The sequence below is a fragment of the Lathyrus oleraceus genome, chromosome 4, assembly GCF_024323335.1.
Source record: "Lathyrus oleraceus cultivar Zhongwan6 chromosome 4, CAAS_Psat_ZW6_1.0, whole genome shotgun sequence".
In the NCBI taxonomy this organism is placed as follows: Eukaryota; Viridiplantae; Streptophyta; class Magnoliopsida; order Fabales; family Fabaceae; genus Lathyrus; species Lathyrus oleraceus.
The window spans coordinates 196,678,866-196,694,335 of NC_066582.1; the positions used below are offsets into that span (position 1 = coordinate 196,678,866).

The 15,470-nt window shown below is 34.9% G+C and overlaps 1 protein-coding gene and 1 long non-coding RNA gene across 2 annotated transcripts; both read right to left on the bottom strand.

Moving 5' to 3' along the window:
- Window positions 1–784: 784 nt before the first annotated feature.
- LOC127135342 (uncharacterized) lies at window positions 785–1,967 on the bottom strand. The gene is made up of 2 exons (XR_007808521.1): window positions 1,452–1,967; window positions 785–1,023 (listed from the first exon to the last, which is right to left on the bottom strand). It is a non-coding gene; the product is annotated as an uncharacterized LOC127135342 (long non-coding RNA).
- Window positions 1,968–8,713: 6,746 nt separating this feature from the next.
- Window positions 8,714–9,295, bottom strand: LOC127135343 (uncharacterized). The gene is made up of 2 exons (XM_051062080.1): window positions 9,019–9,295; window positions 8,714–8,936 (listed from the first exon to the last, which is right to left on the bottom strand). Exons 1-2 carry the CDS (start codon window positions 9,283–9,285, stop codon window positions 8,796–8,798), a joined length of 408 nt encoding a protein of 135 aa, XP_050918037.1. The 5' UTR covers window positions 9,286–9,295; the 3' UTR covers window positions 8,714–8,795.
- Window positions 9,296–15,470: the final 6,175 nt, after the last annotated feature.

Here is a 15,470-nt window from a genome sequence, read left to right on the forward strand (position 1 = left end):
GTCTCAAATCCTCATTGATTTCTTGAACGAGTTGAGTGCTCTGGTTTCAGAAGAATCATCGTACAAATGGATTTTATCTGTTGATGGGTCCTCTAATATCAAAGGAAGTGGAGCATGGATAGTGCTAGAAGGACCCGATGACCTAATGCTTGAATACTCTTTGTGTTTTAATTTTCAGTCTAGCAATAAGCAGGCAGAATACAAAGCTATAATTGCAGAAATGAAGTTAGCGAGAGAGGTTGGCGTGACGCATTTACTGGTCCAAATTGAATCTCAGTTGATCACCTGCCAAGTTAAGGGAGAATTTCAGACAAAGGATTTATCGTTGATCAAATATTTTCAAAAATCTCTCAAGATGTCCCAAATGTTCGAAGAGTTTGAGATAAATCACATTGTCATACCCCAATTTTGTCCGACCATTTTGGTTTAATCCATGAGATTTCTTTGTTTCAAAAATCCCATATTTAGAATTTGCATTTTTTAGAAAAAAATAGAATTGTGTTTTTTTTTTAATTAAAAGTCTCATGTTTAGATTTTTTTTGTATTTAAAATAGAATTGTGTTATTTAAATTAAATTACTATACTTAGTAATTATGTTGTTCTTTAGATTAATTCATTATACTTAAATTAGAAATTTGTTTTTAAATTAAGTCGTTATACTTAAATTAGAAATTTATTTTTAGATTAATTCATTGTACTTAAGTTAGAAATTTGTTGATTTTTAAAAAAGTTGAAATTGATTAGCATAAATAAATATTGAGTTAAATTTTGAAAGATTAAAAGGTTGAATACATAATTATTAATGGTTATTAGACTTTTAATTCAATAAGTTACATAATCCAAGCAGACATTTGTCTTAAAAAAAAACCAATGTAATTACAGTGAAATTTGCTACAAATGGGAATAAATCCTAAAGACCAAAGTCAGGTAATCAAATTGAAATCTCTTTGAACTGGGACGCGCCTCCAACCTTGCTGTATTACAGCCCACAAACTATCCATCAAAGTCACTTCACGTTGTAACCTGCAGAGAGAAAAACAGCTTAAATAAAAAGCCCTTTCCAAAAGCGCTTAAAGAACTGAAAAATAACTAATAAGTTAATCAGTTTAACACTTTATCCAGAAGACCAACATGAATACTCAAAAAACATTTCGAAAATGGCTTAAAACAGTAACACATTTACAAAAATGAAATCCAAAATAACCTGGAATGAAAAGGCATAACAGACAGAGCTTTTTTTTAGACTTAAAAATTCATCTGTGAAAAGATTATCAGATATAAGATAACGCAGTAGAAAAATCCAAAGGAGGACCTTTTCACAAAAAAACTCAAGTTTTCAAAAATCTAAGAGAGAGTTTTCTCGTTGAAACTCTGGCCTAGGTGAGGTTAGATCCTCCTACCTCTTCAAAAGCGCAACAGTATTAGAGGAGAGAAGAAAAGTGTTGATTTACCTGAAAGCCCTACTGGACGGTAAAACCCCTTGCCTCTCATTTTAAAAAGAACTTGCATAATCTTCATTTATACTGGATTTCGCACTGTCTATCTCGTTTGCTCGCTCCTGGGTGTTTTTCGTTTGAGCTCCGATTTGAGCGAACCCCTTAGCATTTCGCTCTTTGGAATCCTCGATTCGGACTTCGATCTTTCTCTTCGGTTCTTCGTTTGATCTTTCTTGGTTGTTCTTCGTACTCGTTAGCTCAGGGCGAATCGGTTTTGTGTTAAGGGTTTAGGGATTTTTAGAGGTTGGATTCGAACTCGAAAGGGGGTATTTAGAGGGTTAAGTTGTGTTTTAGGGACGGTGGCCGGAGAAGAAGGGAGGCTCCACCATAAGCCGTCGCCTTCGGCCGTCTTCTCCGGGAGGAAAGAGAAGTTTTTAGGGTTTGCTGAGTTTTGGAGCGGCTGAAAATTGCAGAGAGAGAAAGGCTATTGAGAAAGCAACGATTCCTTTTCCTTTTTCTGTTTTAAGTTAACCTAGGTGGGTCTGTTTCGGGCCTTCCAGATTTGGCCCATTAATCCCTATCAGCACCCCCCATACGATTGGTTGGTTTTTGTTAAGACCATAATGATTTTTTTAATGTTAATTGGAAAATATCTTAGAATTTAATTAGATAATTTTTTATTTAGAAATAATTATAGATTAATTAGAATTCTTTTGTGATTTAGATTTGTTTTAGAATTTTAACTTAATTTAGAATGATTTTAAAATTTAAATCTTTGTTAATATTTTAGGATTTAATTAGATAATTTTTTTAGAAATAATTGTAGATTAATTAGAATCCTATTGTGATTTAGATTTATTTTAGAATTTTAGTTTAATTTGGAATGATTTTAGAATTTAATTGGAAAATATCTTAGAATTTAATTAGATAATTTTTTATTTAGAAATAATTATAGATTAATTAGAATTCTATTGTGATTTAGATTTGTTTTAGAATTTTAACTTAATTTAGAATGATTTTAAAATTTAAATCTTTGTTAATATTTTAGGATTTAATTAAATAATTTTTTATTTAGAAATAATTGTAGATTAATTAGAATCCTATTGTGATTTAGATTTATTTTAGAATTTTAGTTGAATTTAGAATGATTTTAGAATTTAATTGGAAAATATCTTAGAATTTAATTAGATAATTTTTTTATTTATAAATAATTATAGATTAATTAGAATTCTATTGTGATTTAGATTTGTTTTAGAATTTTAACTTAATTTAGAATGATTTTAAATTTAATTTTTGTTAATATTTTAGGATTTAATTAGATAATTTTTTATTTAGAAATAATTATGGATTAATTAGAATTCTATTGTGATTTAGATTTATTTTAGAATTTTAATTTAATTTAGAATGATTTTAGAATTTAATCTTTGTTAATATTTTAAAATTAATATTTTGGATAATAGTTTAGAATTGAGATTTTCGATAGTTTAATATTGTTTTGAGTTTTAATTTAATGATACTTTTATTAGTTGTTTAAACTTTAGTTATTTGTTTTAGATTTAATATTTTATTGTAATTCTCTTGATTATTTCATGTTGATTTCAATTAACACCTAACATTTAACGATTAACTCTAATTTTTAATTTCCGCAATTAACATGTAACTCTTTTAAATTCCGCCTCTAACATTTATTTATTTTTTACTTCACTCTATGCTATATCATTGTACATTCTTCATCTCATCTTAAAATGAACCTAAAAATGATAAAGACTTAAAAGATACAAAAGGATTATAATTCTCATGCCATCAATTCAAACCAATTTTTTAAAAACAAATAGAACTTCTCGATTCAAAGTCGAGCCCATTTTAAATGCCTTTGTAAGTCGATCGCTTGAAAAAGCATCGCCATCAACCTCACATGGCTTACTCTTGGGCTTTCTTACAATGAGACCTATTCGGTTTTAATTAATCGATTAAATGGATTATTCACCAAATAAATTCAATTCATTCACAAGAATGCAAATTTTAAAGTCTCGATCCGACATCGAAAGATAAATTAAAATATTTAATCACATTTAAACAACGCTTCATTTGAAAATGAAAAGGGGGATGGTTTTGAGTTTTCAACTCCTCTCCTCGATTATTTGAATACGAGTTTTCTTACTCGGTTAGTCAAATGGTCGTCATTTCTAATTCATTTAAGCACAAACAAATCAAATCCTTTTACAACAAGAAACTAAAAGGGAGATAACTTTGAGTCTTCAATTTTTTCTCCACGACTATTTGAATACAAGTTCTCTTACTTGGTTATTCAAATAATTGTCGTTCCTCTACAAACTTCTAAACCCGATTAAATTAAATTACTTTCATAATAAGCTAAATGAAAAAGGAGATGACTTTGAGTCTTCAACTTCTCTCCTCAATTGTTTGAATACAAGTTCTCTTACTCGGTCAGTCGAACAATTGTTATTTTTCCACCAACTTATACCGTAAGTCAAATCATTTCATAATAAACTGTACGAAAAGGGAGATGGTATTGAGTTTTCAATTCCTCTTCTCAAATGCTTGGATATGAGTTGTCTTACTCAGTCATTCGAGCACTTGTCGTTTATTCTAAAAATACATCGATCATACATAAACTTATTTTTATAATCACTTAGATGAAAGAGAAAGTGGTCTAGAGTTTTCTATTCCTTTTCCCGATTATTAGGATACGAGTTGTCTTACTCGATTATCCGAGTATTCGTCATCCATTTAAAACACCTTAATTATTATTAAATCCTTTCTATAATTAAGGATGAAAAAGAAAGTGGTCTAGAGTCTTCTATTCCCTTTCCCGACTGCTAGGATACGAGTTGTCTTACTTGACTATCCGATTAATCGTCATCCAACCAAAAATATCTCAACACATCAAATTTATTTGTCCTCGCCCTCGTGCGATCGAAACCAGTCAAACAAAATATCCAACATATTAATCTAGCTTGTCACCCTCGTGTGATCAAAACTCTTTTCAAAAAGAACACTATTTTATCATTTCTAATGCGCACAACAAACTAATGCTTAAGCCTCCGCCGAGAGTAGACAAGCCAACGTTTAGCCTTTAGGATACGATCTAAACAGTTTGTTCATTAGAAAAACACCAACCAACAGTAGTTCCCCGAACTACGAATGCTCTGATTTCCTTATTTAAGGATACGTAGGCAGGAGATTGTTGTATCTTCGCGAGCACACTAATAAAAAACCTCCCCTTTCCCTTTCTGAGGTTCTCATCCATTTCTATTTTTAATAATTTTATAACCCAAAGATAACAAACAAAATTAACACTCAAAACGCACATTAGAACTAAAAGGTTCCCGTTGAATACAACGGACGTAAGGGGTGCTAATACCTTCCCCTTACGTAATCCACTCCCGAACCCGAATATGGTTGCGACGACCATTATTCCATTTCCTAAAAGTTTTATCGATATTTTCCTATCCCTTCATTGGGGTAAATAAAGTTCGGTGGCGACTCTGTTCAAACATTAATTTTTCCGCGACCATCGCGAGGAATTGTATTTTTCGAGATGCGACAGGTGGCGACTCTGTTCGAACCTTAATTTTTCCGCGACCATCGCGAGGAATCGTATTTTTCGAGATGCGACAGATGGTGACTCTGCTGGGGATATTTGGCTGAACAAAAGAGAGTGAAGCCTAATTTAGTTCAGTTTCTGTATTATGTGTTAATCTTGTTTGTTTATCTGTTATTTTTTATTTTGTCATTATTATTTTGTCATAATTATTATATTGTGATTTATTGACTATGTCTTATTTGGGGTTCTTTGGTTGGTGATACTTTGTGAGATAGGCTCTCCACCCGAGTCTGAGAAAAACCATAAGATTAAGTTGGTGGTCGCGTAGTGGGCGCCCACAAGGAGTCTTCCTTGTTGGGAAGAAACGAAGACCCCGCCTAGAGGAGATTCTCTTGAGATATTATTGCCCGACGAGTCTTCGTCACGACGATAGTATTCTCAAGTTGGATCAATGACTCTAGGGACCTTTTAACCCATTATATCCGGTGGTTATGTAGTATCTACCTGAAAAGTCCCAGACTTATTGGGTTAATATGAAAGCCCTAATCAGATGAGATCCCTTAGACGTATTACTATCTTACAGTAATATTTCCAACCTCGATTTATGACTCTGAGAACCTTGTTAGAACCCTGGACTCGAGAGTCGTGTAGTAAAATCCTCATGGAGTTTTCCTTGTTGGGACAATACGAAGACCTCACCTAGATGAGATCTTCTTAAGGATATTACTATCCGACAAGTCTTCGTCACGACAGTGACGTCCTCAAGAAATATTTGTGACTCTAGGAACCTACCACTACGCCAAACAAGACCTTAGACAGCGCTTTTTTTAGCCTTAGACAGCGCTTTAAAGCGCTGTCTAAGCCTCCGCTGCTAAAGGTTTAGACAGCGCTTGTTTAAATCTTAAAAGCGCTGTCTAAGCCCCCCCCTTAGACAGCGCTTTGGCCAAAAGCGCTTTCTAAGACCCTCCTATTTTAATTTTTTTAGGTATACCTTAGACAGCGCTTTTGGCAAAAGCGCTGTCTAAAGGGGGGGGCTTAGACAGCGCTTTACAAAAAGCGCTGTCTAAGCCCCCCCTATTTTAATTTTTTTAGGTATACCTTAGACAGCGCTTTAGGCAAAAGCGCTGTCTAAAGGGGGGGGCTTAGACAGCGCTTTTCAGAAAGCGCTGTCTAAGCCCCCCCCTTAGACAGCGCTTTTGCCTGAAGCGCTTTCTAATCCCCCCCTTAGACAGCGCTTTTTACAAAAGCGCTGTCTAATGTATACGAAAATTTTTGAAGCTTTTGTTTTAAACCACATTTTTTCCAGGTTTATAAACCAGAATTTCTACCTGTTTTCAACCAGATTTTGACAGACAGTTATCACATTTTATACATGCCATTTTGGCCTTTTTTCTACCAATTTTTGGCTAACAAATATATATATATATACCAATTCAAACACATTTTAATTTGCCTTAAATGTATCAAAATATATACAAATTTATGTACACATTTACAAGTCATTACATATACTACAAATGTACACATTAATTACACAAATTTATGAAAAAACTTTGAGCTCTATCATGAATTGACACCACTCCTCTTTGATTTCGTCCACTTGATCCTTTGTATAAAATGCACACTTGAATTCCTCAAAGTACTACATAATAATATAACATATTTTGAATTAATTCCAACTATTTAATTATATGAGATATGTGTAAATATAAAAATAACTCATAAGTTAGAAATACATACATCGGTGGGAATCACTAATCGGCCCAAAGCAAGAGTATCCCGCATAAACCTCAACACGAAATACCCGCAATCTATTTGATTACGTTGTTGAGGACACTACATGAAAAAAAATATGGATTATAAATCCTAAGTTTTATCAAGTGTCATCACTAATATAATAAAAAATGTGGTAATTAAAAATATACCGCCACTTTAATCCATGTAATGCGGTTGGCGCCCCTCCTTGAGGTTTGGATATCTCGTTGGGCCCGAAAAGCTTGTAGGATGCTAATAAAATAAAAATGAAGCAATTAGAACAATTCACATAAACTAAGAAAAATTTTGAACATTCTCACTTACGTGTCAATTAGGAACTTCATATCCGGGTATGTTGTCCAATCATTTCCTAACGAGTCAAGATAATACACAATTTCTCGGATAGGATTGATTGCGAGCAACAACCAATGTCCACTGTAATGATTAGGCAAATGTTAGATGGTAACTTGGAAAATAATTATAATAGATGAATTTAGAATGAAATGCTAACCCGGTATTAAACGGTATAAAAAACAACTTCTCCGCATCTTTATTGTCATTGAGGATCCGAAGAACGTACTCCGTCACGGTATCCGGTCTATTTAAAATTAAACCTAAGTTGATGCTCGCGGGTGCTAAGAATCCGAATGACTCGTCCAAATCATTGGGGCGCGTCATTTTGTCATACAAAAACCTAATATAAAAACATCATTAACACCTCTTTTGAAACATAAAGTAAACCGGATTAACATAAAGTAAACATCATTAACATAAGTTGTTTAATTAATAAGACAAAGTAGACCGGATTTACCTAATATATGTATTGACAACGTTGACGCCGATTTCTTCATGACCAAAAACTTGCATGAAGTCTTCATTACCAATCATTTGGTCGTGATCAAAGCCGAAAATCCCTTCCTCCATATGTATAGTCCGAACACCTCCGGTCGGTATATCGGTCATCTCTATAAATGTCCTGAGGCACGACCTATACTTGGTGGTAGGTTTTTTCCTAGCTACGGTCTTCTTAGCACCAGAACTTTTTACCCGTGCGGAGGCGTTCCTAACCTCCTTTATTTGTTGTGCGGAGGCATTGCTAACCTCATTTTCTTGAACCTACATGTCATATAAATAGTTAGATCAAATTAAGAATGTAACAACTTCCATGAATATATGTCATATAATTGTATATTACCTCTTTTCTTGATTTGGATTTTGTGGGAGTCTATTTAACATAATCAAGGAAAATATGTAAGTAAAATTTTAAGCATAAATTTTAAACTTTGAATATACACATTAAAGTTAACATAAGTTTTAAGCATACCTCATATCCTACGCATATGAGGTTTGTCGGCCATGCAACAAACGAACCTACTGCTTCGTGCACCGTTGTTGCATCCGAATCATCGCTAGGATATGGTAATAATGCATTCGGGTCAACTGCAATATCAACTGATACCTTCAAACATCCAGCAGGGAGCTCTCTAGTGTGGAGTAATACTCCGCTAACGTTATGCACTTTTCCCTTGCCAACCATCCGATAGTGTGGTGACGACAAATACAGCTGACAATGGGAAATGCCCTAAAACCAATAATAACAAGAAATCGTTAATGTGTATATATGTCAAATACATAATTTAAGCAAATAGTTCAATTTAAGACAATTATATGTAACTACCTCTGGAATGTTCGGTTGAAAGGTACAGTTGATACTGTTTTTGTCCGAAGCATCTCTGTATACCGTTGAGGCGCTAGCCTCTCTTTCTCTCCTCAATGCATCAAGCTCAGCTTGCATGGCTTCCAATCTTGCATGAAGCTCCCGATTACTAGGAGCCTTTCCTTTTTTAACACTGAGGGAGGTCGGAGTGACTCCAAATCCCTTACCCCTCACCCGACCAGAATACTCAGGGACATCTAATGCCCGACTAAGTATGCTCTTAGTATCATCGGGAGATAGAGACTGAGATAGCTCCTCCTGAAAAATCAGATGAATACCGTATACTTGTCAAATATTTGTGTATAAAAATGTTATTCAATTAATGAAAAAATGTTATACTTACACATTTCTGGTATACGTTTAAAACGTCTTCTTGAGGAACTCCAGATTTGCCCACACGGGCTTCCTTCCACAAAACATGTGCAGGAAGAGATGTTTCTGAACTTTCCTCCTTCTGCAGCTACACATTAAGTCATACAATTTGATCAGATAAAACTAATATATGATGAACAAATTTGTTTTCGCAATTTATAAATACTTACCATGGATTGTTCTAAGCGTCCATATCCGACACGTCCTTTTCGGTACGGATATGCGGGACTTGATGCTCTTTCCCGATTTGTAGCACTTATTCTTTGAAAAGTCGGGTCTTGTCTCTTGGATTTGAAAGCTTCCCATTCTTCAGCCGATATCAAACTTTCATATTTTCTAGGAAGCTCCGCATCCACAAAATTACCATCCGCATCCTTAAGGAACTTGGATGATAAAAATGTCCGAAATCCTCTAAGAAGCTTTCCGGCCAATTTCATACAAAACCCTCTTCTTTCTTCTTCGATGTTAAAACATCGCTAAGAAAAACATACAGATTGATAGTTAGTATCGGTAATTGAAAAAACATAATTGATACCGTATAATTAAGGGCCAAATGATTGTACCTTTATCTCACTCCAAATTTTTTCTTTGGACTCTTTCAACTCTTTATTTCTCCAATCATCACATGTAATGGGAATTTCATTCCTTACTAGTGCACCGATGAAACTAGTTAAGGTATGCCCATTAGGTTCTATAAGTTGTCCCTGGTTGTTCCAAGAGACATCTAGTATGATGCCTCGAGATCTTCCTTGGACCACCCTTCGCATTACTGTGATGCCTCTTCGGATTTCTTCTTCCGCGGATACTTTACTAACTTCCTCATGTTGGTCATCAGCCATGTCTAACCTGTAATAAACCAAGGAAACCATCAAATATCAAATATAACTTATAATCAAAACAATTGAAAACAAAAAAATAAAGAAATCATGCATTATCAGATATAACTTATAATCAAAGCAATCGAATACAAAAATATAATGAAATCATGCATTACCACATATAACTTATAATCAAAACAAATGAAAACAAAAAATAAAGAAACCATGGATAATTTACCTAAGTCACTAACATCTCTTTCTTTTCTTTGTTGGAATATTAATCACTTGTTTCTTAGCAATGCGTACGGATGAATTGATCCAAATTCCCTCATTATGATCGTTTCTTATATATGACTCATCCGGTATAAGATCCTCAACTTCATCATTTCTATTCAACTCATTCCGTCTAATGCGTGACTCATTCTCAACATCAATATCACATTGATCGACACCGCTATCATCAGTCACTTTGTTAGAGAAAAGCACTATAGACCATTTTGTACTCTTCGGGTCATTCACATAGAACACTTGTTTAGCTTGAGATGCTAGAATAAAAGGTTCATCTTTGTACCCCACCCTAGTAAGATCAACTTGCAAAAATCCAGACTTATCCATTCGTATGCCACTACTATTCACCCACTTGCAACCAAAGATGGGAATCTGAAACTTCTCGTAATCAAACACCCAAATGTGCTCAATAACTCCAAAATATGACAAATTTGCATATTTGGGGTTTAAGTCCTTCATACTTGATATATGCATTGCTTCAGCTAGCACGGTGACACCACTATTTTGCATAGTACTCTTATCATCTTGTTCTTTGGTATAAAATGTGTATCCATTAATTGAATATGCGCTATGAGAAAACACATGCAAACTTGGACCATATGCCAAACATCTCAACCTTTCTGTTACCGAAGAAGGATCTGAAGAGCGCTTCAAATAAATATGATCCTTCAACCATTGTATGAAACTTTGATTGTGCTCTATAACTATCCAATTTTCATTTCTGTTCGGATTTAACCTTCGGAGTACATCCTTGTGCATTTCAACATATGGCTCAACCTCATTATTATTGTGCAGAACATACAAATGAACTTGATCCCGTTCATCCCTTGATATTGTCACAATTTTATTCCCAATTAATTTTTTACCTTCCATTTTGTCGAAAATCTGAGCTCTGGGGAGTCCAATCGATTGAACGTTAGACAAATATTCAGTACAAAACTCAACAGCTTCTTCAACAATGTATCGTTCAACAATACAACCCTCTGGTCGACTTCGGGATTTCACGTACCCTTTTAATATTTTCATATACCGTTCAGCAGGGTACATCCATCTCATATAAGCTGGTCCACACAACTGTGTCTCTTTCACAAGATGAACAACTAAATGAACCATTATGTCAAAAAAAGACGGAGGAAAATACATTTCAAGCTCACACAAGGTAATTACAATCTCTTTTTGTAGTGTTGGTAAGATCTCGGGATCGATCACCTTACTACAAATTGACCTAAAGAAAAAACACAATTTAGTTATGGCACTTCTTACTTTTTCTGGCAAAATAGAACGTATACCTATCGGTAGAAAATGTTCCATTATAACATGGCAATCATGTGTCTTCAAATTCTTCAACTTGAGGTCTTTCATAGAAACAAGTCTTCTGATATCAGATGAGTATCCTTCTGGAACCTTAACTTCACTCAGAGACTTACACAAATTTTTTTTCTCCTTTCTAGATAAAGTAAAAGCAGCAGGTGGTAGATATGTTCGTCTTCCTTTCTTCACGGGTGCTAATTCAGTTCTCATTCCCATTTTTAACATGTCCTCCCTTGCTTTAAGGCCATCCTTAGACTTGCCTTTTATATTGAGTAATGTACCGATAACACTTTCAAATACGTTTTTTTCAATATGCATAACATCGAGAAAATGTCTCACGTACAAAGACTTCCAATATGGCAATTCAAAAAATATCGACCTTTTCTTCCACCCACCTTTCACAATCTTATGTGCAAAAGGCTTGCCAAACTCAGTACGCACATCTTTCACCTTTTCAAAAACTTGTTCACCTGACAATGCGGGTGGAGCTCTACGATGTTCGGTGTCTCCATTGAATGCTTTTCTCCACCCACGGTAGTGATGTTTAGAATGTAAGAATCTACGATGACCGAGAAACACATTCTTCTGGCAAAGTTCCAATCGAATCGTATCGGTTCCGTCTTCACAAACAGGACACGCACGTTGACCTTTAATGCTATACCCAGATAGATTCCCGTATGCTGGAAAATCATTAATTGTGCCAAACAACATCGCCCTCAAATTGAAACTTTCTTTCCTATATCCATCATAAACCTCCACACCGTTCTCCCACAAAATCTTTAAATCTTCGATCAGAGGTGTCAAGTATACGTCTATGTCATTCCCTGGTTGTTTAGGCCCAGAGATTAACATAGATAACATCATGTACTTACGCTTCATACATAGCGACGGAGGTAGGTTATAAATCATAAGAATCACAGGCCATGTGGTATGTGAGATACTTTGAAGACCATGTGGGTTCATTCCATCAGTAGATAATGCCAATCGAAGGTTTCTTGCTTCTGATCCAAACTCAGGATAATCATTATCAATCTTCGACCACTGTGGTGAATCAGCCGGATGCCGATACATTCCATCAATAATTCTTTCATCTGCATGCCAAGTAAGATGTCTTGCATCGGTTTCACTACGAAACATGCGCCTAAATCTCGGAATTATCGGAAAATACCATAAGACTTTTGCGGGAGATAATCTTTTCTTATATCGAGACAAACCGCATTTAGGGCACTCAGTTAACATTGCATATTCGTTACAAAACAAAATGCAATCGTTAGGACAAGCATGTATCTTATCATAGCTCATGCCAATAGAGCACAACATTTTTTTTGCCTCATAGGTTCGATTAGGAAGAACATTATCATCCGGTAGCATTTCTCTCATAAGGGCCAACAACTCTGTGAAACTTTTATCCGACCATCCATTACCCGCCTTTAAGTTGTACAACTTTAATACCGCAGAAAGTCTTGAGAATTTAGTGCAACCTTTGTACAACGGTTTCTCAGCATCGCTTACCATCCTCTCAAACATTTCAGGACAATCATGAAGATCTTCTTCCAGTGCTTCTACAATCTCTTCAACTCGATCACAATCGTATGTTTCCGTGTCTTTGTCGTATGAAGCATAGGTCGTACTACTTTTTCCACTCGATTCAACATTCTCGTTAATTTTCTCACCATGAAATATCCAACACTGATAACTTTGATCAATTCCATGCCTCAGCAAATGCGATTTCAATCCATGTGCGTCAACCTTACCAATATAACAACAACGCAAGCAAGGACAATGCATTCGTCTGGGGTTTTCAGCGTGTTGAACAACATACTTAACGAATTCCAAAACCCCACTCTCGTACTCTTTGGTCATTCGATCGGCACAGATCCATGTTTTATCCATGGTTTTCCTACTTATTTAAGTAAACAATTAATCCAGACGAAAATACATAACTAAGGTAGTATCTTTGAACATTCAACTGGTCAAAACTATTATTCCATAGTAGTTTCAATGAACATTCAAATTGATTTCAAAATACATTCACCAAAATCCATTTAACATCCTAAATAGTATTCACCTGTCACCAAACTTTGTAGCTTGTTCTTTTCAGACTAGCATGAGTTACTAAATTGATACACTAACTACTACTTTAACTCCTATTAGCATTTCAATAACTGATTTCAAAATACACTAATAAACCTTGTCCATTCAATATTAACTAACTTACTAACTTTATTTGCCAATTCAAACATGACTAACCAACTTTCCTAAATAACTAACTGAATCACATTTCAAATTTCATAACAGTCCTACTAACAAAACTGTTCTAATTAATCTCTAATTAATCTCTAACAGTCTCTGACACATAATTAACAGTTTCATAGCTAACTATCGAATCAACTCAACTAACAATCATATTATCAATAACCAACTAACTACTTTTCACTAACTTACTAACTTAACTAACATTTCAAACTAACACTTTAATTCCCTAAACACTAACTGATTCAACTTCAAAACCAACATTCAACCCTAAGGCAACAGAATAAACTTCAAAATCTCAAAATTTGGGTCATTTTATATGACTGAGTTTTCACACATAATACAGAACCAACATTGGTGATACAGAAAAATATGACTGAGTTTTCAACAGAACCAACATTGGTGATACAGAAAAATACAGAAAAATATAAAATGGGGCAAGAGTTTTCACACATAATGTTCATCTATAACACATTATATAAAATCAAATATCACTCACAAACCATAAACATTCACATATGCAAGAATGAATACAATGTAGTCGAAACCTCTACTTCAACATGCATGTGGTACCAAAGTTATTTAGGGTTTGAGAAAGAGACTTACAAAAGAAATACGCGCCGCCGGTACAGTGAGAAGGAAGGGTTTGTTTCGCTGCCGGTATAGTGAGAAGAAATACGCGCCGCCGGTACCAAAGAAATACGCGCCGCCGGTTTGTTTCCAGAGAGAAATACGTGAGCACGGCCGCCGAGAGTGAGAAGGTAGGGCTTTTGTGGAAATGGCGTAAGTTTTTGAGGTGACTGAAGAAGAGGGAAAACAAAAGAACAGAACACGAAAGCGCTTTGTGGTCTGAAATTTTATTTTAATAAGACCTTAGAAAGCGCTTTTGTGTAAAGCGCTTTCTAAGGTATGCCTTAGACAGCGCTTTCCAAAAGCGCTTTCTAAACCCCCCCTTAGACAGCGCTTTTGGTTTTAATTTTTTTTTTAATTTAAAGACTTTAGACAGCGCTTTATCAAAAGCGCTGTCTAAGGTCTATATTTAAAAGCGCTTCCTAAAAGCGCTGTCTAAGGGGGGGTCTTAGACAGCGCTTTTAAAAAGCGTTGTCTAAGACCCCCCCTTAGACAGCGCTTTTAGTATTTTCTTGGAACATTTTCAGCGCTTTATTTTAATTTTAACCTTAGACAGCGCTTTCTGTTAAAAGCGCTGTCTAAGATGCGCTGTTAAAAGCGCTTTTTGGCGTAGTGTACCAACTGTAGAGCCTACCCATGGGGTTAATTTAATCAGAGATACCTGTCATTTACCCGTTATTCTGATCCATCTGAAAACACTTTGAACCTGTGATCCTGAACATATCACTACACTCATACACATATCATTGCATTTGCAATTGTCATGCATTGCATATCACTTTTCATACAAAATATATACAAAAAAAACCCATCCACCCTTCGTCCATAGCCCGCAGTTGATTTCCCGATACTCATATCAGACTTGAAGTAGCTCTTGAAAGATCATGGATCCGTTGGAGCAAAGTCATATTGCATTGGGAGGAGATGTGGACTCGATGAAAAATCAGCTAGACCAACTTGTGGAAGCTATGATAGTTTCATCAAAAAAGGAAGACATCCTCAACACTGGCAATCGTTGGACTAATTTGTTTCTATTTTTGCATTTGTACTTTCTTTCTTGTTAAAAGTTGCTTGTGTTTAAACATTGTTGTTTTTAATGGTAATAATGATGAAGTAATGATGCATGTTTTGAGTTAATTATCTCCCATTCGCTCATTTTTCTTCTCTTATATCAAAAACAAAAAATACATAATTATTTCTCCCATTCACTTTTATTTATCATAACTTTTGTTTTAGCAAAGATTTGAGGGAGGATGACGAAAACAAAATACCCATAATTGTTGGCTGTATGCTTTCGGATAAAATCCTACTGATGATGTACA

Excerpts from the sequence above, each read along its gene's own strand:
- LOC127135343 (XM_051062080.1), bottom strand. The coding sequence starts at position 9,285 with ATGAAATTGGCCGGAAAGCTTCTTAGAGGATTTCGGACATTTTTATCA. Across the intron at positions 8,937-9,018 it reads GACGCTTAGAACAATCCATG|CTGCAGAAGGAGGAAAGTTC; the intron begins GTAAGTATTTAT and ends CTTAATGTGTAG.